General features: G+C 35.8%; 1 protein-coding gene across 1 annotated transcript in view; it reads left to right on the forward strand.

Annotated features, from left to right (window-relative positions):
- Nucleotides 1–26,012, forward strand: part of LOC127433392 (paralemmin-2-like) — a 75,610-nt gene extending 49,598 nt beyond the window's left edge. The window contains exons 4-8 of the mRNA XM_051685258.1: nt 1,072–1,202; nt 18,175–18,289; nt 19,034–19,055; nt 20,456–20,557; nt 21,669–26,012. Coding sequence (XP_051541218.1) covers nt 1,072–1,202; nt 18,175–18,289; nt 19,034–19,055; nt 20,456–20,557; nt 21,669–22,405 — 1,107 coding nt within the window. The 3' untranslated portion in view covers nt 22,406–26,012. The remainder of the gene's footprint in view (nt 1–1,071; nt 1,203–18,174; nt 18,290–19,033; nt 19,056–20,455; nt 20,558–21,668) is intronic.
- The last annotated feature ends 584 nt before the right edge of the window (nt 26,013–26,596 follow it).

A 26,596-nucleotide genomic window follows, 5' to 3' on the forward strand; every position in this document is an offset into this window, starting at 1 on the left:
ATTTAGAAAAATAAATAAATAAAACCACCATTCACTACATAAATCGTACTCTCCTCCGCCAAGTTGAAAGTTTACATCTCCTCCCAACTCAGAAACTCGGGTATCAGAATTATCTTTTTAGTTATCTAGTTTCCCAGTCGTAATTATGACTCGAGGGGTCGATGTGCAACTTCAGAGTGGGAAACTCATATTTATGATAAAAGCAATATTTTACAACTTGGCTCATATGAAAACCTTTAAAAAATATAGAGTTCTTTCAAACTAGCCGCAAATTTCCCACTCATTTTTTTCACATTTAAATGAGCTCAGGATTCGCCGCAGAGGTTCACCGGTAGTGGTGAACTTTGGCAACAATTTGCTGCAAATTTGCCATGAACTCTCAATTGTAAGAGAAGGTACAACTTTAATTCCCATACAAACCAACCAACCAATCAACAGACAGAATTTTAAATCGTTATCAAATCTCTTTCAGTCATTGAGAATAAAAATCTCTCTTCCTTCAAGCCAACTTATCTCCTGAGGCCAAGACAAAATCTCTTTCATGAGTCTCTTTCATTTCTAATGTGCCTTTTAATCTAAGGCACATTAGTTTTTTTTTTTTTTTTTCTATAATTACAGGCATCAAATTTTAGCCACAAATCAATCCAACACTTTATTAGGGTTTGATTTAGGGGTTAAACTTTATGGTTAGGTTTAGGTTAGGGATTAAACTTAGTAAAAATCGTTTATATTTCTTTAGGAGTAAAGTCATGTGATTTTTGTACGAGCCAATTAATAGAACATTTTATAATTTTGCAATCTTGTTCTAGAATTACTGTTTGTCATGACACCGGGTTGGCGTGACCCAAATGCTATAACTTTGTCTTTGTGTTAACTGTGATTAAACTTTCCTGTGTTATGAAAGTTGCCATCTTTTATATTTACTTTGGTGAAGAGTTTACTGTAGTACAGGACAATTCAAAAGTCACCTGTTAATAAATATGTTTGTCAGTCCCAAACACTGACTGTGTGAACGTAGCCTTCAGGAACTAGATCAACCTGACTGTGAGATATGTGTTTGTTTTCCTACAGTCTAAATCTATGAGGGAGAGATGGCTTCTACAGGGGACACCAGCAGTACCACAAGAGGAAGACGAATGCCGCAGGAAACAAGTCGAGCAAGATGAACTTCACGTCAAAAAACTAGAAGATTGCATTCAGAGGTACGACAATGTGTTCAGTTTTCTACTAAAAAAATAATTTTCAAAGATTCCCCTACTGAAAAGACTAGCATAGCTAGTCACCAGCATACATGTTGGGTTTTGGATGCTGGTTCCCATTCTTTACTCGCTTCACTAGTTTAACCAGCAAGTTATCCTTGGTCTGGCATAAACCAGCCTGGACCAGCATGGAAATTCAAGCTGAACCAGCTGATCTAAGCTAGTCTTGTCAGGATGGTGAATGTTTACTGAACACTTTTCACTTTACTTGAGATCTTTGAAGGCATATTTCGAAAGAAGCCCCTTTTGGGGGTCATGTGTGTACTTCCTGCAACAACATCCATTAGGCAACTCTTTTCCCAAACACTGGAATCATTTTCTTGAGTCTTCAATGGGATCTGTTTTTCTGCTCAGCTTTGCTTTTAATTATGAGAACTTCAAAGCTACTTCCTTCAAGTGCATCTGGTAGATGTATTTGACCTTCCGCAGACGACATTGTAGGGTTCCTCATATGGAATGCATTGTGTAGCTGATTTGATTTTCTGTTGATTGCTCTGGGAGAACTAAATAACAGATATTACTATTCAATAATAGTCTGTCTGATATTTTGGAAAGGTAACCCCACAGCATTGTTGCTTCAAAAAAGGAGGCATTACAACTGCTTAATATGCTAGAAAACCAGCTAAATCATTTGTTGAACATCACACTTAATAGTAGGGGTCGGCAGCATGACCCGTATATATGACAGGATGAGTAATTATAAATAATGATAACGGTATATATTGTTATATAGTTATTTTTGCTGGAAATTCTGCAAAAATACAGTGTAATCCCATGTAAATTATTATGATTATTATTTTTTACAAATGAATGGTTCTTTATTTGATTGGATTATTTTTTTTTTTTATTTGGAACTTGATGGACACCTGAAGATACAACTATTCATAACAAATGAATGCTAAGTCTGGCTTCAGTGCAAAAACATGTTATGTAATATATAAGTTAAAAACGAAAGACTCAAAATAGTAAAACTAATAGTAAAAATATTTTTATTATAAAATAGATAGTTCCAACTTTAAGTTTGTTGACTCATGTTCAGCTATTGTAAAATAGTCCAAATGTTCTCACTTGTGACTAAACATAAATTTCATTCTACAGTATAATACATACCCGCCAACCGTAAAGAACTAAACACTACTTCACATTGTACGACACCCTTTAAAAACAAGTTTGTTAGCTCTGTATTTTTGCATTATTCCATGCACGAACCAAAGCTGGAACTCATTGGGAATTCTTACTTTACTTAATAAGTTCAAAGAAAATATGCATAAACAAGGAACAGATGCACATGCACACAAATATGCATACTAATAAAATAACTTTCTACGTCAGTTCAATAAATTCAAACTATTTTCTATTCATTTGGTTGAAGTTTCCGTGGCTGATGCCCAGCTCGCCAGCGGAATAGCGAATACTCCTACAGTAATCAACAATAAGCTGTTGATTGTTGAAATTTCCACTTTTGGAAGCTTAGTTGGCTTAATTGGAGTTTTGTGTGTTAGCATGTGTTTTCAGTTATAGTAACTGTGTTTTATTAGAGGAGGCCTGAGGGTCTCTGCATTCTCTTACAATCTGTTATGAGACTGAAGTTGAGAATGTCTCAAAGCTTCTGAATGTAGAGAAACCTAGCCCAGAGAGATTGCTAGTCTTAAGAAACTTGTCTTGTTGTCTGTGGAAAAAAAGATTAAATAATGCTGAATTAACTTTGCTCTCCATTACATGCAAATTTCTCATAGAATACGTGAGATAAAGCACTTAATATTTAACATTGTAAAACCATGTACATTTCAGATATCTGCAATGTGATTGTAACTAATAAGAAAGCCTTTTAAGATATTTATAATTACTCTTCAATTTAATGTCTGAAATCAATATCCAGATATCTGAAATACTGAATTAAACATGTTAAAATAATTTTTAGACAGCATAGCATTTTTACTAGTTGTAATTGAATTATTGATATCAGGAATGAACATTTGCACTAGTAACAATTCAATAACTGATTAAAAAAATCAAAAGAAGTACATCGCTGACGTGTGAAACTGAAAATGTAAACTTGTAAGAATTTAATTATATATGTAATTGCGTTTTAAATAGTAATGCATAACAGATCATTGTGAAACTGTAATACTAAAAGTGTAATTACAGATAGAGGTTGACTGATACTGGATTTTGCCGATACCGATAACTAAGACAGTGGAAAAGGGCGGTAACCGATTAATCAGTTGATAGTTTTTTTTAATAGTTTATAAAATGTAAAAAAAAAAAAAAAGTATTTTCTTACTGTGACGGGCACAAACATTAAGGCTACAACATTCCAAAATGAATAAAATTCCAGATTTTTTTTCTTTCTTCCAGATTTAGTTTATTGTTTAACCAAAATATCAATAATGACCAGGGGAAAAAATGAAGTTTTGGTGCATAATGTGGGACTTTTAACTGTAAACAAGCCCAAAACATACAGGGGTTCTTATTTTGAAATGATGGAGACTCGGCTCTGTTACAATGCTATATTTTTTTTTTTTTGTAATTAACATTTTTTTATTAAATCATACAATAACAATGAAATGTAAACATATACATATATATAAAAATAAACATTTAAACCCCACAACCCCCCCTCCCCGACACCACCGCCGGTATCCCTCAAAATAACCTGCCTGACAATCATCACACAGGTCAGAACCCAGTTCTCTATATGGCCATCCCCCACATCGATGACCGCCCCATCGCCCAGAAAACAAAGTCTGGGGCAAAACGAAACCTGAGTGCCTACCACGTCACACACAAAATTCTGAACCTTCGACCAGAATTTCTGGATCTCGACACACCACCAAAAAACATGGGCCATGTCTCCATCCTCCGATTGGCATCTCCAGCTGGTGGGTGTGTCTTTAAGACCAAGCCTATACAGTCTAGAGGGGGTCCAATAAAATCTATGCAAAATTTTGACTTGTATAAGGCGCACCCTTGCATCTTTAGATGCAGACTTAACGTTTTTAATAATCTTAGCCCACACTCCTTCCTCCAATGCCAAGTTGAAATCTTTCTCCCATACTCTCTTGAGAGAAGTTAAGGCTCCGTCCCCCATACTCTGAATTAACAGGGAGTAGTACACTGATGCCTCATGACCTTTTCCAAAAGCCGCAATCACCTCTCCCAAAGCATCTGCCTCCTTAGGGGGGTGTGTGCTACTCCCAAAAATAGTACAAAACAGGTGGCGCAGTTGTAAATACCTATAAAACTGAGGTCTGTGGATCCCAAAATGTTGGACCAAGTTTTCAAACTATCTCAACACTCCACTTTCATATAGGACACCGAGTGTAGCAACCCCCCTCACAATCCACTCTGGCCAGCAGAAAGGGGACTTGCCAATACACAATCTTGGGTTCTGCCATATGCTCGAGGCAACATTTAAATAAGTGTCCAATTTAAACAATCTGGACACTTTAGTCCATACCAAGTGTAAATGCGAAATAAGGGGGTGTAACTTAACTTTTCCAATTAGTTTGATAGAGATGTTTTGTAATGGTGAAATAGGGGCAAGAACTGCCTGTTCAATAACAAACCAGGGAGGGGCTCTCTCAGGTGGAAGTGACCAATGAGCCAAATGTCTGAGACTGAACGCATAGTAATAAAACAAAATCTTAGGTAGGCCTAGCCCTCCTTTGTCTGTCAGCCTATGTAACTTATTAAAATGCAATCTGGGACGTTTACCATTCCAAATGAAGGACTTCTCTATGCTATCAAATTGCTTGAAATAAGAGAGGGGGACATCTACAGGGAGAGATTGTAGCAGGTAGTTAAATTTTGGAATACAATTCATTTTAATAACATTAACCTTCCCAATCATCGATAAATGTAATGAAGCCCACCTGCCCACATCGCTTGAAAACCTTTTTATTAAAGGGTCAAAATTAACAGTAACTAAATCAGACAAATTTGCTGGGAATAAAATCCCCAAATACTTAATGCCCTGTTTGGGCCACTGGAAGGCGCCCGGCTGAAAAGCCGTTACTGGACAGTACGCTGTCAGTCCCAAAGCTTCGGATTTAGACCAATTGACTTTGTATCCTGAGAACTTGGAAAAGGAATGAATAATTCTGTGGAGGCAAGGCATAGATCTAGTAGGTTCAGAGACAAATAATAAAATATCATCTGCGTAAAGCAGAAGCTTATGCACCACACCTCCCGCAACCACCCCTGGAAAATCATCCTCCTATCTTATCGTGGCTGCTAATAGTTCCAGGGCAAGACAGAACAATAATGGGGAAAGAGGGCAGCCCTGCTGAGTGCCCCTATCCAGAGTAAAATAATCTGAAATTAATCCATTTGTTTGTACCGCTGCTATGGGGTGTCTACAAAGTAACTTAATCCAACCAATAAATGTACTCCCGAACCCATACATTTCCAAAATCTTAAAAAGATAATCCCATTCTACCATATCAAATGCCTTTTGGGCGTCAAGTGAGATGGCAGCGATCGGAGATTGATCATTCGCTACTGACCACATGATATTGATGAGACGCCTGATGTTATCAGAAGAGCTACAGCCCCGAATAAATCCCACCTGATCTATATGTATAAGAAATGTCATAACCTTACTTAATCGGTTAGACAAAATTTTTGACAATATTTTTACATATAGTTGGATCAGGGAGACTGGATGGTAACTTTTACACTCGCTTGGATCTTTCTCCATTTTAAGAATCAGACTGATCTGGGCTTGTGTCATGGTTGGAGGAAGCTTTCCATTCTTTACTGATTCAGTATAAACTTCTAACAAAAGTGGAGCCAGTTCTGTAGAATTAGATCTAAAGAATTCTGCGGCAAAACCATCTGGCCCCGGAGCCTTGCCAGTAGATAGGGACTTAATTATCTCGTCAAGCTCCTCCAAGGTTGTCTAAGAATCAAGAGAGTTTTTTGCTCAATCGTCAGTTTAGGAAGATCTAATGGTTCCACAAAGTTTCTAATATCTTCATCAGTAGACGAAGATGTGGAACTATAAAGATCAAGATAGAATTCTTTAAAGGCATTATTAATATCAATGGCTGAGGTAAAAATTTCACCACCAGCAGATTTCACTGAGGGAATGATAGAAAGAGACTCTCTCTGCTTTATATATCTAGCCAAAAGCTTCCCTGTTTGTCACCCGACTCAAAGTATGACTGTCTTGCCCTGAATAACCAAAACTCCACTTTCCGCGACAAAATAGTATTATATCTATATTTCAATGGGGTCAATTCTCTGAGGCCATCAGCTGACATACAGCACTTCAGCTCTGCCTCTGCACTTTTAATATTTCCTTCCAACTCCACGAGTTCTCATGCTTTGGATTTTTTGATGAATGAGGCATACTGTATGATCTGGCCCCTAAGAACTGCCTTAAGTGCCTCCCAAGCCACACCCACAGAGGATACTGAGGAACAGTTGGTCTCCATATAAACATTGATTTCAGTCTTTAACATTTGTTGGAAATCAGGATTTTGCAAAAGGGATACATTAAGGCGCCAACTATATGATTTCTTTTTCTCTATATGTGGCATCACCTCTAAACTCACCAGGGTGTGATCTGAGACTAAAATGTTTCCAATTGAGCAATCCACAACAGATGAAATTTGGATATATAAAAAAAAAATCTATTCTAGAATAAATCTTATGGACTGATGAAAAAAATGTATAGTCCCTACCAAATGGGTTCAAAAGTCTCCAAATACCCGTAAGACCAAGAAGTGTCAATGTTGCTCTAGGGGGCTTACACACTTTTGCTTCACTGTGATCAAGGACTGAGTCCATCAATAGATTAAAGTCTCCTCCCAGTATTATATCATGAGGGGTGCCAGCGGCTTGCAACATCCCTTCAAGATCTATAAAAAAGCCCTGATCATCAGCGTTAGTGCATAAATATTAGCCAAAATCAACCTTTGCCCTTGAATTTCAGCTAAAACAATAATGACTCTCCCTAATTTATATTTAGTCTGTTTGAGACATTTGAATTGTAGATGTTTATTTATCAATATAATGACTCCCTTGCTCTTACTTGAGCCAGCACTAAAAAAAACATGTCCACCCCATATCTTCCCAAATTTTTCAGCTTCCTGCGGGGAGAGATGTGTTTCTTGAAGAAACACTATATCATATTTCTTACGTTTAAGAAAAGTAATAACCTTCCTGCTTTTTATGGAGTGCCCCAAACCATTTACATTCCATGTGGAGAGAGATAGTACACTCATATTAACATATGACATTTTGATATAGTAGGAAAAATAAATTGTGTGTCAAAAACAAAATTATACAGACCACATTCCCCATTAGTGAAACAATCAAACCCCAAACTTCCCCCCGAACAAAACAAACAGAAAAAAGAAAAACATGCGCATTTACCCCGTGCATGAAAGCGCCAACCGGCATCAATCCCTCTAAACTCAAAAGGTCCATGAACGCCCTCGAGCCCCTACGACAATTTTGCCATCGGATTGCACAATTTTGACTCACAAATTTGTGAGGCAAAATTATATAACAGAAAATACTTTGTAAAATAAACCCAGCAAATAGAAAGAATGAACACAAAGAATGTGTAGATTCATTCACAGAACTGTCTCAAAGGTGTGATCTTACACAAAACAAATTACAGCTGATCTAAATGTTCAGATATGTTCAGTGAGCTGGCTGTTTCAATGTTCATGAGTTCAATGGATGACGTAATCATTCTAATGTCCCACAAAAAAACTCAACAAAACAAACTACAGCCAGCAGGAGGAATAAGCACGAAGAACGAACAGATTAATCCACAGCTGTTCCAAAGGAGTGTTATTCAACAAGCAATAGCAAGCTCCAGCTGCTAGGCGGAACCAATACAACAAGAAACAAAACCAACATCCCGGTTTCCCGGATGGTCGAGTCAATTCACTCAGAGGCCGCATAAAAGTATATACCATGATTACACAATCCGTCAACTTTATAAAAGACATCCTTTGAGTGAGCATGTAGATATTTTGTGGTCATCTGTAGTGTCCACTCTCAAACTGGCCGGGAACTTCAATGCAAATTTAATCTTTCGTCAATGTAGAAGTTTCTATTAGGAAAAGTGTTATTTACAAAATAAACTCCAGCCGCTAGAAACCAAAATGTCGCCCAGCTTCCTCAAGAGTAAGTACAGTGAGTCAATTCACTCACATGAGAAACACCCAATGGTTACTCACCCATTGATTCAATAAAAGACATTGCCTGATTGGGACATGTAAATACTTTGCGACCGTCCTTCATTTCTTCATGGAATTTGTTAAGCGACTGGGGGCCATAAATGTCACTCCCAAGGGAAAGACACCGCGGAGACCACACCCCGCCCAGAGAAGGTGGGGTATTTCAAGTGGAAATAGACGTTTCCGTGTGTGCCGCTCTTTTATAAGGAAAATATACTCTTTTAGAATATACTCTTTTGCTCTGCCGAAGCTCCCAGGGGCGTTCTCTGCACTCCACGGGTGCAGAGGGGGAGAAGCCGCTGAAATGCGCCGTAAATCCAGCAGTTTTAGGTGAACAGTAAAGAGAACTGATTTTGAATTGAATTCAGTGCACTGAATAGAAAATCTGAATGAGTGGTTGCATACCAGCTCCTTTTATACCCGTAAGTCCGGGGGAGTGGCATGCAAATTCCACTTGCCAATTCCCATTGGCCTTTTTTCAAAAAGCAGAGGTGTTCGGGGCTCCCAAGAGTGACCCCTAGTGTCACTACATCGACACAATGTTGAGTGAGTGACAGATAGGGAACTGTAATTCATATCCTCCTTGCTATTAAATTTCGAAAGTATTTGTGATGGACTCATCTTAAGAAATCTTCTTAAAGTAACATATTCTAAACACGTAATTGTTACAATGATGGCAGCTTTTACTGACATTTAAGGTTCAGTGTAGACATTTACTTAAAATAAATTAAATTAACTAAAAACAATAGCAATGTACACTGTTGCCTACACTGTTTTTACAGAGAAGAGGGTTAACTGGTTTCAACCTAATCAGTTGTTATTCAGATGTTGAATATCTCATATAAACTGTGTGGGAGTGTTTGGAAAAAGTTTGACACTTTTGATTTTGAAAACTCATATTACATAAGTTAAAAATGTGTTACCTTTGATACTCAGAAGTGATTATATAAACAGTTACATTGTGATTGAAGTGTTGGAGTGGATGATGCTCTTCTATATGACATCATTGTGTTGATTGTTGATTTGCCCTTCAGTAATGCACAGAAATTCATTGTCTAATCCATTGTGTAGGTTTTAGCAAGTCTTTGGCTTTCGCTCTCTCACTTCATATAGGTTGCATTAGGTTATGGTCACTTAAAAAAGCAAACATCCCTGGGCTGTGAACATTCATCTGTCATTGTAAAGGTAAATTAAGGCGAATGGACGAGGTGGCTGCTCAGAGCATTGTATGGCCAGCCTGTTTGTGGGTGCCAGGTGATATTTCCTGGGTTTGGGGGTGGGGACGCACACAGAAGTCTTTCTGTGAGGACGGAGGGAGGAATGGAGGAATAGAACAGCCTCTGTGGCAGATGTGTGGAGACTGAGGGAGTGGCTGGTGGCTATTTCTGTGCCTGCAGTGTAGATTCCCCAAAATAAATGGGTGCACAAGACTTTTTGCAGTGTTGATCAAGAAGAATGAAGACTGGAATATTTAAGATGAATGGTTATTAAGGGTTTAGCTTCAAAATATGTAAGCACAATTGACAGAATCTGTTTCATGCTGTCACAACCACAGACAATAATTTAGATAATGTTGCACTTACAACAGAAGTCTACGAGGCAAGTCATTGCACTGGGATAAACATTAAAATACCCACTATTTCAAAAGTATAGCCAAAAGACTTAACCATTAAACATGTTAATATGAGGAAAGTGTGATAAAATAGCTTACTAACCTTGTCTATGTTAGTGATATCAAATATTTTAACCTATGTCATGCAAATGCAGTAACTTTGGTATCATACGGCATGCACGAAGTTACCAGAAATGGATGTGACATAACAATCCTTAAAGTACTGTTTACAAATCAAACATTGCCCACATAATTATGTTGGTAACGCATCCACCTAGAAAAAGTGTTAAAGGGATAGTTCACCCAAAAATTGTAATTCTCTCATCAGTTACATACCCTCATGCCATCCCAGATGTGTATGACTTTCTGTCTTCTGCAGAACACAAACAAAGATTTTTAGAAGAATATCTCAGCTCTGTAGGTCCATACAATGCAAGTGAATGGTGGCCAGAACTTTGAAGCATGTAAATCACATAAAGTCAGCATAAAAGTAATCCACATGATTCCAGCGGTTAAATCTATACATTCAGAAGCAATATGATAGGTGTGGGTGAGAAATAGATCAATATTTAAGTCCTTTTTTACTATAAATCTACACTTTCACTTTCAAATTCACATTCTTCAGGTATATTGCCACCTACTGGGTCAGGTAAGAAAATGTATAGTAAAAAAGGACTTATTTATTGATGTTTCTATCATATCGCTTCTGAAGACATGGATTAAACCACTGGAGTCATATGGATTACTTTTATGCTGACCTATGTGATTTTTGGACCTCCAAATTTCTGGCCACCATTCACTTGCACTGTATGGACCTACAGAGCTGAAATATTCTTCTGAAAATCTTTGTTTGTGTTCAGCCGAAGAAAGAAAGTAATACACATCTGGGATGGCATGTAGGTGAGTAAATGAAAAGATAATTGTTTTTTGGGTGAACGCCACACATAGTATAAATGCGGGCTTCGTTCACCAAGTTTAGCTTCTTTCGTTGTAGAAATTTGGCTTCATTCAATTATTGAAAAAAAATGAGAACATTTGTGTGTATGGTTTTAACTATAGGCTCGGCACTGCATCTTTTCTGAGGGCAGACCTCTCCTAAAAATTTATTACAGAAGACATCCCAGCCACTAAGTCTAAGTAAGCTTGTAACTACTGGGCTCTCCAGGAAAAATGTAGCATTGACATGATACTCACTCACTCATAGAGCTCCCTCCCCAACACACACACCTGCACACACACTGTTTATACAACTGTGCGAGATGACCTCCTAATATGGTGAAAGGAGAGTGTAAAGTCTCTCCTCTTGCACTGGTGTAAAGATAGCCATAAATAAACATTACATCAGCGTTGCTGATAAAACTGCCAGCCATTACTATTCTACGACCTCGTAACTTATCATGTGACTCTGCTACTGCATGTCTGCCACTGTTTTGACGGGGATAGGGAGCATGGAAAATGTTTCATTAAGCATTTATGATGGCTCTCAAACAATTTTTATGGGATTAGACATCATGGTCACCATGAGATCATGATGTGACACCAATGAATGATTCTGTTTGTGTTTGGAGTGATGATTATTACAGATTTTTTCTGCCAAGAACATGTCCAGCTCACATTTTACCACAAAATCTACAGAATAATAAAATATATTTTGCTTTTAAAAGGTTAAGACATTGTCAATAATGCAAATAAAATAGCATTTTCATTAATGTGATGTGGGGGAAATATATATTTTATTTGAAATGCAAATACATTTGCACACAAAATATAAATCATTGTATTGCCATACTTTTAATGTATTTGAGAATCACTCTTGAGAATAATCTGAATTACGAAAAAAAAAAAAAAAAAAAAAAAAGGCACAACATCTGGATGCATTATAATAATAATAATAATAATATAGCAATTAAATAAAGACATTTTATTCTTATTTTTATTATTAATAATGATAATAATATAACAATGCATTATCATTACTGTAATATGAAAAAAAAATGTTTTTTTAAATGTTAATACATTTCCAAACTTATGGTGATTTAAATCAAAACATCATTGTATTACAGTATTTTACTGTATTATAATAATGAGAAATGAATGAAAATCACCACTGAGATTAATCTTAATTACAAAAAAATTGGGGGAAATGTGCTTAATTGTCATTAAAATAATGTCACAATGCAAAATAATAATAATAATAATAATAATAATGGTCTTAAAAATTGGCTCAATTTTATATATGGAAAATATAATATGATAAAAATGTTATAATAATAAAAATATAAATCTGTAGTAATAAAATATAATTATTATCAGTTATAATTTATCATAATAATACTATGAATAATAAACTATAATAATATATAAATAATAATAATAATGCATTATCATTACTGTAATGTGAACAAAAATATTATTTGAAATGTAAAGTAAAACATTCTCACATTTATGGTGATTCAAATAAAAAAAATAATTGGATTACACTCATTACAGTGTTTTTTTTATTGTATTACAGAAATAAGAATCTCATGAGAATCAGCATTGAGAATAATGTGAATTCCAACAAATCAAAAAACTGGACGCATTATGGTCATTATTCAATTGTTATGTAGTGTTACAATGCAAAAACATTGTAGGTCTTTTAAAGGCTTCATTTTATTTATGGAAATTATCATTTCTTTTTGGTGTTTTTCTTTCCTTTGGTTTTGGAGTGAAATGTGACCTGGACATTTTTTCATAAGATTCACACAAAAATATAGTTCAACAGCACCAGTAGTTCATTCACTAGTCCCACATTATTCAGAGTCAATAGAACATAATGACACACACAGACAGGACATGTGAGAAACAATGCAGGAAGTAAGGGGTGGGCGTGAGACCTGCATGAGGTCATCCGGAGACACAGCAGAAGATGGAGTCTTGACCTCTGACTGATTTGGAAAAAGAAAAAAAATGGAGAACAAAAAGTTCAAGCTGATTTTAAATGAGTCATATGGTGTACACCCATCACATTCAATGGCAGTCGACACGTGTAACAAATAAAGTCTGTAGCGGGCACCTTTCTATGATAAAAGAAGTTCTGTTTGATCAAATTTCCAACTGACTTAAAAAACAACATCATAATATTGGATAAACTGAGATATCCGCAGGACAGTAATTTGATTCAGTGCAGGCCTTTCACACTAAACTGCAAACACTGTTTCTTTATTTGCACATGGAAGTGGAATATAAGAAGGTATTACAGAAAATATATAGTGACAAGGCCCAGTGTTCAGATTAATGAAAACCTTGTGTGCATATGCAGTTAGACCTCACAGAAATGTCCCATTTGCTTTTGTATGACAGATTTCCTGTTACTGGTTTTCAAAATAAAAGTCTTTGTGACTGTTTCGTGCTAGTTGTGTCTGTTCTGTGAGAGCTTTGAGCACAAGTGTGATACAGGGTTATGAATCTGTCATAAATATATAAACACACCCAGACAGAGTATATTATGAATGTTTTGCGACAGATAAATAAACAAAATAGTCCTCCTGCATAAACTAATAACTTATATCTCTCAAACATAGGCCTGCCTTATTGGATGTTGGATATACTGTTTACTAAGGCAGAAATGACCTTAATGTGGATATATTAAGCAAAAAATGGTAATGCTTTACAATAAGGTTCCATTTTTTTACATTAGTTAACATGAACTAACAATGAACAATAATTATACAGCATTTATTAATCTTGGTAATGTTAATTTCAACATATACTAATACATTTTTTAAATCAAAAAGTTGCATATGTTAACATTGGTTAATGCACTATGAACTAACATGAACTAACATTGAACAATTGCATTTTAATTAACTAACATTAACAAAGATTAATAAATGCTGTAATATATATATTGTTAATTGTTAGTTAATGATACCGTACTGCATTAACTTATGTTAACCAATGGAACCTTATTGTAAAGTGTTACCCCAACAAAATGTATAATTATTGATGATAATGATGAAGATAATGATAATACAGAATATATGAGTCTGCCCGAATGCACTGTATGCAAATATCCTGTAGAATACCTAAGTAACATACTACATTTACTAAAATGTTTAGTATACAACCATAGCATACTACATGCAATGCTGCAATCCACAAAGCAATACTGTGGGTGTTCAACTTCAAGATTTCCAAGATTACTGGATGCCAATTGCTGGATGCATGCAATGATGTCTTTTGACAACAATGTAGCATTTTACTGGAACATTTATCATTTTGTTTTTAAAAATAGTATGAATATAAAGTATAGTGCACATTATTCAGTAAGCAGTATGCTAGTAGTATTTCATTCTGAACGTAATTGCCCTTGATGAAATTGACCCTTGCTATGACATGATTCTACCACTAGATGGCCTTGAAGAATTGTGTCTCTGACTCTCTGTAATAACCAGCCTCATATGTGGCCTGCTGCTCCCTAGTGTTTCCTGTCTGTAGTTTTGTAGTCAAAGTCATATTCCTTTCTGTCATATTCTTATTTTAGTCATGGGTGTATTGTTGTCACTAGTTACAGAATGATCTGTCATAGACTTTTTGGTGTTGCTGTCCCTATAATTAATCAGGCTTGCAGTCAGGGGCGTAGGAATGATCTAAAAATTGGGGGGACACTTTCAAAATCTCATCAGCCTCTTTTCACAATATGACAGTTTAAAATAATTTTTGATTTGTTTAGAATGTGTTTTAACTTTTAAGAATATGTTATATCATTTGAAAGAAAGCATATCAACTGACCTTTTAAGAAACATCAGCATTTTTTTTATGTAGAAACCATGTATGAATCAAAATGTTCATGTTAAACAAAAGAATTATCATATAATTGAATGACTGTTGTCAAACATTTCAAACATTGGTCCAGTCAGCCAGAACCAAAGAATCAAAGCTCTCTCTCTCACACACACACACACACACACACACACACACACACACAATTCCTTAATGTCCGTAAGGACAGTGTCAAATATGGTCTTCTTACCTTACCAATTCCAGAAGCTTGTGTCATGTCTCTGTCTACACTGTTGACTTAGACTGATCTTTTTTTTATTTATTTATTTTATTAGATATGCCACAAACATCACCATTACCATTAATCTAAATTCAATATAACAGCTAAAAAAAAATAATAAATAAAAAAAAAAACATGGAAAAGTAAAAAAATAAACAAAAACAAAAACAATATCATTGTTTAGATGTGTACTATGACATTAGATTATTGTTGTCACACACGACTCTATGAAAGAAATCCCGAATGTCTGTCCTCTTCATGTTTTTGGCTGGAAGTTGTACATGATTATTGGTCATTCGGTGTTTCAGTGAAAAGGACAAAAAATAAAGAGGTCTGAGATTAAAATCTTGCTAAAAGTTACCAAAATGTAAAGTGTTTTCATTCACAATAGTCAAATATGACTCTTTTTGTGCACGTCTTGCCTGGGAGGCTGTTGTACTCATTAATATTAATCACATTATCTGTGTTCACTCAAACTGATTTGCTGGTTCAAAACGTGGACTGTGAGATGTGAGCGCTAGCCAATGGGATTAGCGCTTTTGACTTAATTCCGCCCACTGCCAAAGCAACCAACTGGCAGAGGCTTCTGCGGGGTCTTAAAGGCTTTGTTTTAGGTGAATGGCTGCACTTTTTTCCCTTGCAAAATAAACATATTAAAATGTAATTATTATTTCTCAAAAAGTGTGTGTGTGAAAAAGTTGGGGGCGAATTTAGTTATTTCTAAATGTGAAGGGGACATGTCCTCCTCAGTTATAATGGTTCCTACACCCCTGCTTGCAGTCATTCAGTATTAAGAGTCTACAAAGGGAGATGCACATAATTAAATAGACATGTAAATGATAAGATTTAGCAAATTTCTACTCATAATTTTTATTATAACTATTTTTCACATTTTAGAATGATAGTGGCCACCAAAAAAAAAAAAAAAATAATAATAATAATAATAATAATAATAATAATACAAATATGAGAATTACATAGTAACCAAGAAAGTTGAATCAAAACAATTATATTCAAGCTTCTTCAAATTGGTCACCTTTTGTCCTGATTCGAGCTCTGCACACTCTGATTATTCTTTCAACCAACTTCATGAAGTGCAGGATCAAATTCACTGGTGGTACACCTTTAAAACAGCAGTCTCTAGGGATGGCCATGAACTGCCAGTAGTACATGGAGTGTGTGTATTCTTGCTCACTTGTCTGATACCTGTGACATCACTTTCTCTGTTGCTCAATTTCAGCTGCTGTGATTTATTGCTGGTGTGTTTTCTCTCTATTGGGCTCCACCTCATATTTAGAGACTGGAAACAGGGCCTGACCTCCTGCTGGTGTGTGTGTGTGTGTGTGTGTGTGTGTGTGTGTGTGTGTGTGTGTGTGTGTTTGTGTATGTGTGGGGAGACAACTCCTCAGCGAAAAAAAAAAAAAAAAAAAAAAAAAATGCTAATGCTATAGTTTAATAATAGTTCGCCTGAAAATGAAAATTCTGTTTTATTTACTATCCCACATGTTGTTTCAAACCCATATGACTGACTTTCTTCTGTGGAACACAAAAGGAGAAGTCTGAAATCCATCCATCTATTACTTTTATATACATAGATAGTGTGTGTCCTTATGTAGAGGGAATGTTAGACAGGAATCGTGGGAAGACTCCTTGCCTTTTGTTATTGCAGACCACATAACCTCAGTGATCCAAACAATAGCCGGAAGTTCTCATGGGCGGAGGCAGAGCCGCTTCCTCATTGGCTGCCAGCATTCAGAATGAGTGAGAATGGAGTCTGCTGGGAACAGTAGAATATGCATGGGTTAATTGGCACTAAAGGGATATGTATCATTCATTTCCCCACTGTGTGTATGCAAACAACTGAGAATTCCATGCAATAGTTTTACTCAATGGGTGGCATGTCTACACAGCAAAACACATAACACATCAAGTGTGATATTTCATTATATATATTATTAATAGGCTACATACAAATATTATGTTATTCACTTATGTTCACTGTAGCAAATGATTTATTATTGTTTAATAAGTTCATATATAAACAGTTTGATTATGGTTTTTCATCCTTAGTAAACAACTTGTTAATCATACCAATGTATTTTAATTGATGCAAACCCGTGGAAAAAAAATGTGTGAGAACATTAAGAAGGAATAAATTCATAGTTAATAAAGAAATTATATTATTACACAGGAAAGGTTATTAAGCAATTTTATCACACTAAAATCTTGTTAGCACATGTTTTGTTTGTGGCTATATGTATGAAACCGTCTGTATGTGTCCTACTGTAAGTGCCTCACCGTAACCCAGATCTTTGTCTTTTTTAAAGAATAGGTAAGACCAGTCCATTTTTTTTATTTTTTTTTTTATTATTTTTTTTGGTAATTACGACATAAATGCTGTTGGTTGAGCTTAAATTTTATTAAACCCAGAATATTCCTTTAATTAAATATTCATATGCAGTGTGTCCAATTGATTACATATATAAATGTATATATATAAAACATTATTAAATACAGATTTATATCTTCTTTATGTTCTTATAAACACTTCTTTACCACTGGTTTGCATCAAATGAAATACATTGGTTAGGTATGGTTAACGAGTTGTTTACTTAAGTTTGAAAAACCATTATCAAACAGCTTATACTGTACATGAACATATGAAAAAATCTTAAATCATTTGCAACAGAACATATAAATGAATAACATAATATTTGTATATACTCTATTAGTGTATCAACAATGTAAGAACTACAATTTATAAATAATTAATTAACAATAAACAAATTCTTTACAAATACTTTATACCATGTAGGTATTATAAAGTTTTACCATATTGTACTAAACTATATTAATGTGTCAAATAAAGGTCCTTTAATCAATAGTTCAGTAAATCTATAATTAAAATGTAAATCTTGACTTCTTCTTTACAAAAGCTTTACTAATGCATTCATTTCTTTTTTGTGGCAGTTGGGGAATATTCTCTGCATTTCTCATTAAAATATTTAGCATTTTATGTAAATTTGTTTTATGAAATTATTTATTGTGTTTTCGTAGATTAGAATCAGAAATCTGTCTTTTGGAGAATGAAGAATCCCAGATTTCAGCTAAAGAGCAGGTTCTCCGAGAGAGACTGCGGGAAACAGAGAGATCTATTGAAGATCTACAGAAGGTGAGTGATCTTCATTATAGAAGAACATATGCAAAGTTCAGAACAGTAATGCAGTAATTCAGAAAAACAGAGAAATAACTTAATAAGAAACATTCTGAGGCAAATTCACTAAACAGTCGCGGCACTTTTGCAAATGGTATTTCTGCACAAACACACCTCCTTTCTATGCAAATCAGGTTTATTTTAAATAGCTTTTTATTAATTTTCAAAAGCTTTTCAATCAGAGCTATTTGGTTGGTGCAATTAACGTTATAGCACATGGATTATGATTATACGATTATGACAATAATTAATCAAATGATGGAGAACATTTTATAACTGGTCATATAGCAAGACGGTTTAGATGAGCAAATTTCTGCATTTTATAGAACTGATTCAGGTCTGGATAACAGTAGTGGAATTAAGCTGTACAGTCGCAATGAAGCACGCCTGGTAGACTTCTGCATCCTCCACAACCTAGCACTAAGCACCTAGCATTATCCTAACCTGCAAGATAGGAAATTTGTGCCATTCTGTGATTTGCATTTCATGTAGTGAATCGGGTGCTAAAACAACGCAAACAGTGTATTATTTATATAATATATATATATTTATATTGTATATAAATAAACAACGCTATCAGCGCAAATCATTCTTAGTGAAATCCCCCCCATGACACATTTATACAGCAGAAATATGTTGAATTAAAACTACATCAGCGTCTTGTATGAACATTAACAGCTTCTCGTTTTTTTCTATCCACAGAGTCTTCAGAATCCAGATGGAGGTATGGATAACATGTATAAATATTGTACTTTTATAAGTCTTTTTTCCCATAGGATCCAGAGCAATCTGACAATACCACATTTAAGGCCAAACTCATAGGCATCTCTATAAGCCGTTATGTGTTACTTCATGATCTAACCATGGTATCCCCCTCCCAAGGTGCTAGAACAGGTAGGAGGAATATCATACAATATCGATGTATATTGTTTATTAATCAGTTATTTTCTCGATACGTTGTTTGAAGCATCAATATATTAAAATAAGCCGACATTTAAATTAGAAGCCCAATTTCTATGCTTTCCAATTCACTGTAGAGTTGGCTTTCAGTTTAATGTAGTCTGAAGTAATAGCAATAGGAGACCACAAGGGGTTGATATTAAATTTACTGAAGCCAGTCGCAGGTAGAACAAGGCACAGGTATCAAACACAGGACACGTTGATGCGGCAGGTGGCAGTCCAAACTAAGTTGTGGATCTAGTCACTATACACACAAAAGTTACAAAGGTTTTTGTACTTCTAGAATGAACAGTGACGTTGATGAGTTTGCAGGTTACTGTATGAAACTGGTGTACATTTTTATGGTACACAAGTTTATTATGCACAATTTACTGTATGTAGCCTTGAATAGGATTCATTCAAGCTGTCAAACCACAAAAAGACATACTTGTAACTTAATATACATTGTATATGCTATATAAAAGATACATACTTTATGCACAATATATCATCCAGTGATGGCTAGAGTTCATAATCTATGTCCTCTGATAATGATTTGGGTAGAATTTAATGGAAAACTATGCAAGTTGCGCTCTGTAGCACTACAGAATTTTGAGCTCACACTTTACCAAAGTTGTGTTGAGAAATATGTATGAAGAGACAAAATTGTGCAATAAGCCACCCTATTTATATCTGTAAAAATTCCGATATACAGTATACTGATAATCATCAGGAAAATGTTCTAATTATCAATGCATGAAAAGGGTATAGATCCCAAGCCTAGTAGACAGTCTTTCAAAACACACATGCCGTTTACCTACATCCTTTTGTCGGACAGAGGGGTCACTCCTAGCCACACATTAGCCTCTTGGACCATATCCCTCTTGCCTCAGCTAGACTATTGAACTCCAAACATACGGCAATGACTCTGCACTTTGTATACCATGATCCACCTATTCACAGGGAATCCCACTAACCCAACGCACCATTGTTTTGCTCTAATTCACTTGCGCTGCTTTTGCTGTCTAAGCAATGAGCTGCTTCACGGAAAAAAGGGTGAGAGAGAGACAGGGAGAGAAAGAAACTCAGTTTAGTAAGGGAGATTGGAAGGGGAGAGCATATACTTGGTGGGCTTTGGAATGAAGGAATCCAGTTTTAGTTTCTCTTCTGCTCTCCACTGGACAGATACAGTGAATTACAACTGCTCCCAGATCCCAGACCTCCCAGAATTCAACTCCCAAACTCCTGTCTCAGCTTCAGGGGATCAACAACACCCAAGAAAATCTGGTAGGTGCTTGTTTGGCTTGTGGGAGGGGCTGGGGTGGTCACGGGTTTGGGTCATGGCCAAAAGCGGGCATGGTAATGTAGATTCCAGATGGCACAGTTACTCAACAGAACATAGTTGTGAGAGTGCATGGACAAGATGACAATTTTCACAATCTATATTCAGTAGTGTACAGGTCGCTAGTTTCAAAATTATATCAAAGGCTTAGATTGAATAAACTTGGGAAGACTTTGGACAATTGTAGCACCTGCCTTTATTGAGTATGTGCTAATGACCAGTTCAGAGAAGCACGCTTACAATGGACCTGTGATGTGAAAATGGTTCCACATTAAACATTTATAACATGACATATTGCATCTCTAGTCCATGTCTTGTTCCATCAGTTGGAGGGAGATGTACGATAAATGTATTGTAGAAATGCTGCAGAACCCATCCTAACAAATGACAAAAGTAGGTAAACATTATTAGTTAATTCATTTACATCGATGGTTTAGAGCAGTGGTTCTCAACTGGTGGATCGGAACCCAAAAATAGGTTGCAAGTCTGTTTTGTAAAAAGCCGCAAACAGCACGGAAAAGGCCATTCAAAATGCAAATAGTAAAATGCAATTAATCATATAATTATGCATAATTAATAAAGCAATTAATAAAGTCTTATCAACATTTAAAAGGCAGGAGAAAATACTAAGCATATTCTTTGTTGTTGATGTCAAGGGCCATGCGTCCAGTCAAACTCAACAGTATTTTCAAATTCATCTTTTTTACATGGTAGAAGATAGTCAAATTAGGCTTATGCCAGCATGGACAGGTTGAGTGACATGCCTCATCTTCGAAAACCACAACCAAAATGATGCAAGGTAAAAGAACATATGTCTAAACTATATTGAACGAGTTCACTTTGCAATGAGGGCATGTCCCTGCTACAAAGTTTTGTGCAGTTAATTATTGGCTGTTGAGAGCATAAAAACTGCAAAAGGGTAGGTTAAATTCATTGTATGGACAAAGTGATCACTAAAGAACTATTATTAATAACAAGCATGCCACATTTCAGTAAAGCATGATAGTCCACACTGAGTTCACAATTAACCCACAATCATCTGCAATCTCCCCCAAGCATTATACGCCATGGAGATCAACGTCGAAAAGGACAGGAAAACTGGTACCACCAAGATCCTCTCTGCCTCAGCAGTCAGCCCACAAGAAGCCCACCAGCGGGGGGTCAAAGTCTACGATGACGGTCGAAAAGTAATCTACGAGGTGCGTTCTGGGGGATCTACTATGATGGAGAATGGAATGCACGCCTGGAGTTCCAGTGAAGTGGACAAACTAATTCAACAAGCTGGCCAGACACACCAGCAAGGTGATGGTGCCAGGATAACTTTAACACCAGCTGAGCCACAAACAATGGGAGGAGAGTTGATTTCTAAGGAGCAGATGGTGCACAATAAGGCCAAGCAAGACAAGAAACAAATCTCCAGTAGAGCCCCGCAAAGTTATGAAAGTAAATTCACAGAGAATCCACAGGCATCAGCTGAGAAACCAGTGACCATGATCTTCATGGGCTATCACAGCATAGAAGACGAGGAGGAGACGAAGAAGCTCCTTGGCTTTGATGGCACCATCAAGGCCGAGATTGTCCTTATTGACGAGGATGACGAAAAATCTCTTCGAGAGAAGACTGTCACTGATATCTCCACTATTGATGGCAACGCTGCAGACCTTGTGTCGGGCCGACCTCTGTCTGATACCACTGAACTTTCTTCAGAGGGCAAAGATGATAGCTCGACCAAAGATGTGCCGCCTACAGGTATAGAAAAGAAAAAACGCTGCCAGTGCTGTGCTGTCATGTGACCTTTCATAACTTCTCTTTCCTGGAGCACATTCACCAAGGCTCTGCCTTCCTTAAAAACAAACCTCACCCTGTTACTAACAGCATCTCCACCTCTGTGACATGAGAGAAGTTCTTCTCAATCTTCTCACTCTTTTCTGACCTGTTTTCCACCGATTTTCTTGTTCTTTTGGTGTAAGGTTTTATGGCTCATTCAGCAAGTTGAGGGAACATTTTTGTAGGAGAAGGGGCTAGTCTACAGGCCAAAGCATATGTGAACCACAAAATTGTACCCCATACGAAACATTTTATTTATATGTTAAAGGTGCTCTCAGTAATTATTGTATGCTGTGCTGGCTAAAATTCCAGTTAACTTGGACTTTATACTGACACCTAGTGGTGTGGATGCAGCATCATGCAAAACAGCTTTTATTAGGCTGCTGATATGATTGGAGTCTTCACCTCATGTGAGTGCACATTATTTTAAACATTTCCTTAAGTATAAAACCTTTTTAACAAGGAAAAACAACCTTTATTTATCCTTTTAAATGTAATATACAGAACAAGTGAGAAAAAAGTGAACAAATAATATGTAAATGTACAAAAATGTAATAGAGGATAGTCTTAAACCTTGGTATCCCATATGATAAAGGTTAGATCAGATCATAGTGCTTCATACAATGATGTAGCAACAATTTATATAAATATTGTTGATAAATATATCTATCCCATTTTATATTTCATACAATATGAAAACACAGAGTAGATTCATACAACGTGATGATGTTTTTGGCAATTACACTACATGGCCAAAAGTATGTGGATGCCCTATTGTAATTAAAAGGTTTTTCTATTCCAGTAATTCCAGTGAAGACAAATCTTAATGCTACAGCATACAGTGACATGGGACAACATATTAATGCTTATGGTTTTAAATTAATGGTTCAGCAAGCACATATGGGTGTGGAGTCACAAACTTTTGGCCATGCAATGTATGTTTTCCTGTAGCCTTACTGAAACCTCTAAACCACTCATTACATTTGGTTGTCCAGGATTTCTCTATTTACAGAAAGTGTTTTATATTTCCCAACATGAAAGGTGATATAACACTGTACATTTGCTCACATTATTATACAGACTGACCTTATTGAACAAATTTACCTTTCTGTGCCTCTGTATTCTAATATATGGAAGGATTTTGCCATTTTGGATCAGGTTGGATCAAGGTTCAAATTTCACTTGTTTCACCCACACAAAAGACAAGAAAACAGGGCACTGAATATTAAACAGACTTAATACAAAGGGGTTTCAAACGATTCATCTGCTACAGTACTGTACAGGTTCAAAGAAAGTGTTAGCAGCTGGCAAATAAAGGCAATCAGGGGCATAGATTTCAGGCCCCAGCAAGTACAACCCCACAATATTTATACTATGATCAGTGGAAACATGGGTAAATACTTCACGCTGCAATTTATAATATACACATTGGTTGCACATTCACACTTAAATGCCATAAAGACATAAACACAACAAAGTAATTTATTTCACTAATACCAGCTGCTTTGCTGTCTTCACTTATCTCTTTGTCTTGCCATGTTAGAAGAAGAACTTGTGCCATATTGCATCATGTTTGAGTAAAATGATGCTCAGATGGGGAAATGAAAAGCCATCTTACTATTAATACTTTATATTCACAATGAAAAAGAGGTGACATTAATCAATTAATACAATACGTTTACGCCTGTACAAAATGCTCATATTCTTTTTAAGAAAACAAAATGTAATTCAATATTTGATTACAATTTGTATGTAAAATTAATCAAAAATACTCATTAGAAATCTAGATTGATAAAGGGTTGCCAAAATAATTAAAAGTTAAAGAAATAGTGCACACAAAAATGAAAATTCTCTCATTTACTCACCTTTATGCCATAACGGATGTGTATGACTTTCTTTCTTCAGCAAAACACAAATGAAGATTTTTTGGTCCTTACAATGCAAGTGAATGGATGCCAAAATGTTCTCATAGGTCAGCATAAAAGTAATCCATATGACTCCAGTAGTTAAATCAATGTCTTCAGAAGATTTATGATAGGTGTGAGTGAGAAACAGATCAATATTTTAATAAATTTTTACTATAAATTCTCATCCCTGCTCAGTTAATCTCCACTTTAACATTCACTTTCACATTCTTCTTCTTTTGTTTTTGGTGATTCACATTCTTCATGCATATCGCCATCTACTGGGCAGGGAGATGAATTTCTAGCAAAAATGTACTTAAATATTGATCTTTTTCTCACCCACACCTATCATATCACTTCTGAAGATATGGATTTAACCACTGGAGTCTTATGGATTACTGTTATGCTGCCTTTATGTGCTTTTTGGAGCATCAACATTTTGGCACCCATTCACTTGCATTGTATGGACCTACAGAGTTTATATATTCTTCTGAAAATCTTAATTTGTGTTCTGCAGAAGAAAGAAAGTCATACACATCTATGATGGCATGAGGGTGAGTAAATGATGAGAGAATTTTCATTTTTGGCTGAACTATCCCTTTAAGTATGCAAAATCAGTTCATATGTAGAATTATACATGGTCAATGACATTCATTATATAGATGTTATAGAGAACTGTTTTTGAAACTATTTTTATTCTTAAAAATTTTGTTTTTGTAGCTTTAATTTGGATACAGGCAGTGCCATGCAAAGGTCAGACCTGAAATGTACAAACAATGAACAGAGGGATTTTGAAAAATCAGCTATAATTTAATTAATGATAATATTATATCATTTTAATAATGAATTAATTAAAATTACTGTACCCAGGGTGAGCTGCATTTGCAACCCAGGAGATTCTGTAACCAGTGTCAAAATTACAATTTACCTTTTCAGGCTTAAAGACCTCATGAAATGGTGTGACGAGCACAGTTTCCTGTATTGATGTAATCCCAACTGAAACAGGAAGTTGACATAATAAAGGGCTTGTCCCTTTTTTAAAGCTAAAAGTTGAAGATGATGTCATCAATATTTTTGGTCCATTATCCAGAAATATGAAGTCTCTTAATGTTAAAATGTATATATCTGCTAAAATGTTTTACTGTCAACACTTAGAATACTAATTGGCCTCAAAACAGACATTATCTAAACATGAAACAAACCTCCAGTTTTGATTTTATGGGGTCTCATGTTGACAATCTGATTCTGTTTACACAATGCAGATACTCAAGAAGAAAACACAGTGCATAAAACAATTGATCTCCAGAGTTATGCTAGTGTTAATGTTGTCTATCAGGATTTCTCAGCCACAAACTGCCAAACAGTGCTAAATTAAATTCTGGACTTTCACTTGGTGGTGCAGCTCCTGTCTGATTTGCCATGAAATTACCGCTGTGCATCTTACTTGAGATTCTGCTGTATTTTTGTAATCCTGAAGTGTAATTTTTAATTGTTCCACTTTGCTTATTTTTTTAATGATTATAACATTCTCTTTCTGTATCATCTCATACTTTCGCTCACAAACTCTCTCCAGAACAAACTGCCAGCAGCAATGCTGTAACATTGGCTTTAATTAATTTGTTTTTTCTTTGTATGGTATACTTAGTCCAATAAACACATTTTTTTTCCAATGTGCCTACCCTCCTGTGTCTATGCTATGGTTCTTTCTCTAACTAATTTTTCATAATCAGGACACTACTACCACTTTCCCTATCCATACTATCATTCCTCACACATTTCTGGGCAGCACTAACTCTACCTGTGTCTTGAGCTACTCTCTCCAGACATTAATGAGATATGCTGACATGTCTACCATGTTTCACAGACTGCATGAAGTTTAAACCCTCACCAAATCTGGCTTTCCTCGCTCACAACTAAAGGCTGACATCCTCTGAAGAATTTTGAATTTACTACAGGTTTGTAAGAGTTATCATATTATTAGGTTTAGGAAACACTGGCCCAAGGAAACCTGAAGTAATGTCATATAAGAGCACAGCAAAGCTCTGGGTGAAAAATCCCATTCATTTTCTCCATAGAGAGACTGATAACAATAACCAGTAAACCTTGCATGAAAAAGCGACCATGAACTCCAAGACTGGTAACTGGTGGTATATGTTTCTGTAGAAAACACACACACAAAAAAATGGCCATATTCCTGGAAAATAACTAAATTACACATAATCCTGAACAGTAATCCACCAATCAGAGAATTCA

This window comes from Myxocyprinus asiaticus, chromosome 43 (genome assembly GCF_019703515.2).
Source record: "Myxocyprinus asiaticus isolate MX2 ecotype Aquarium Trade chromosome 43, UBuf_Myxa_2, whole genome shotgun sequence".
Lineage (NCBI taxonomy): Eukaryota > Metazoa > Chordata > Actinopteri > Cypriniformes > Catostomidae > Myxocyprinus > Myxocyprinus asiaticus.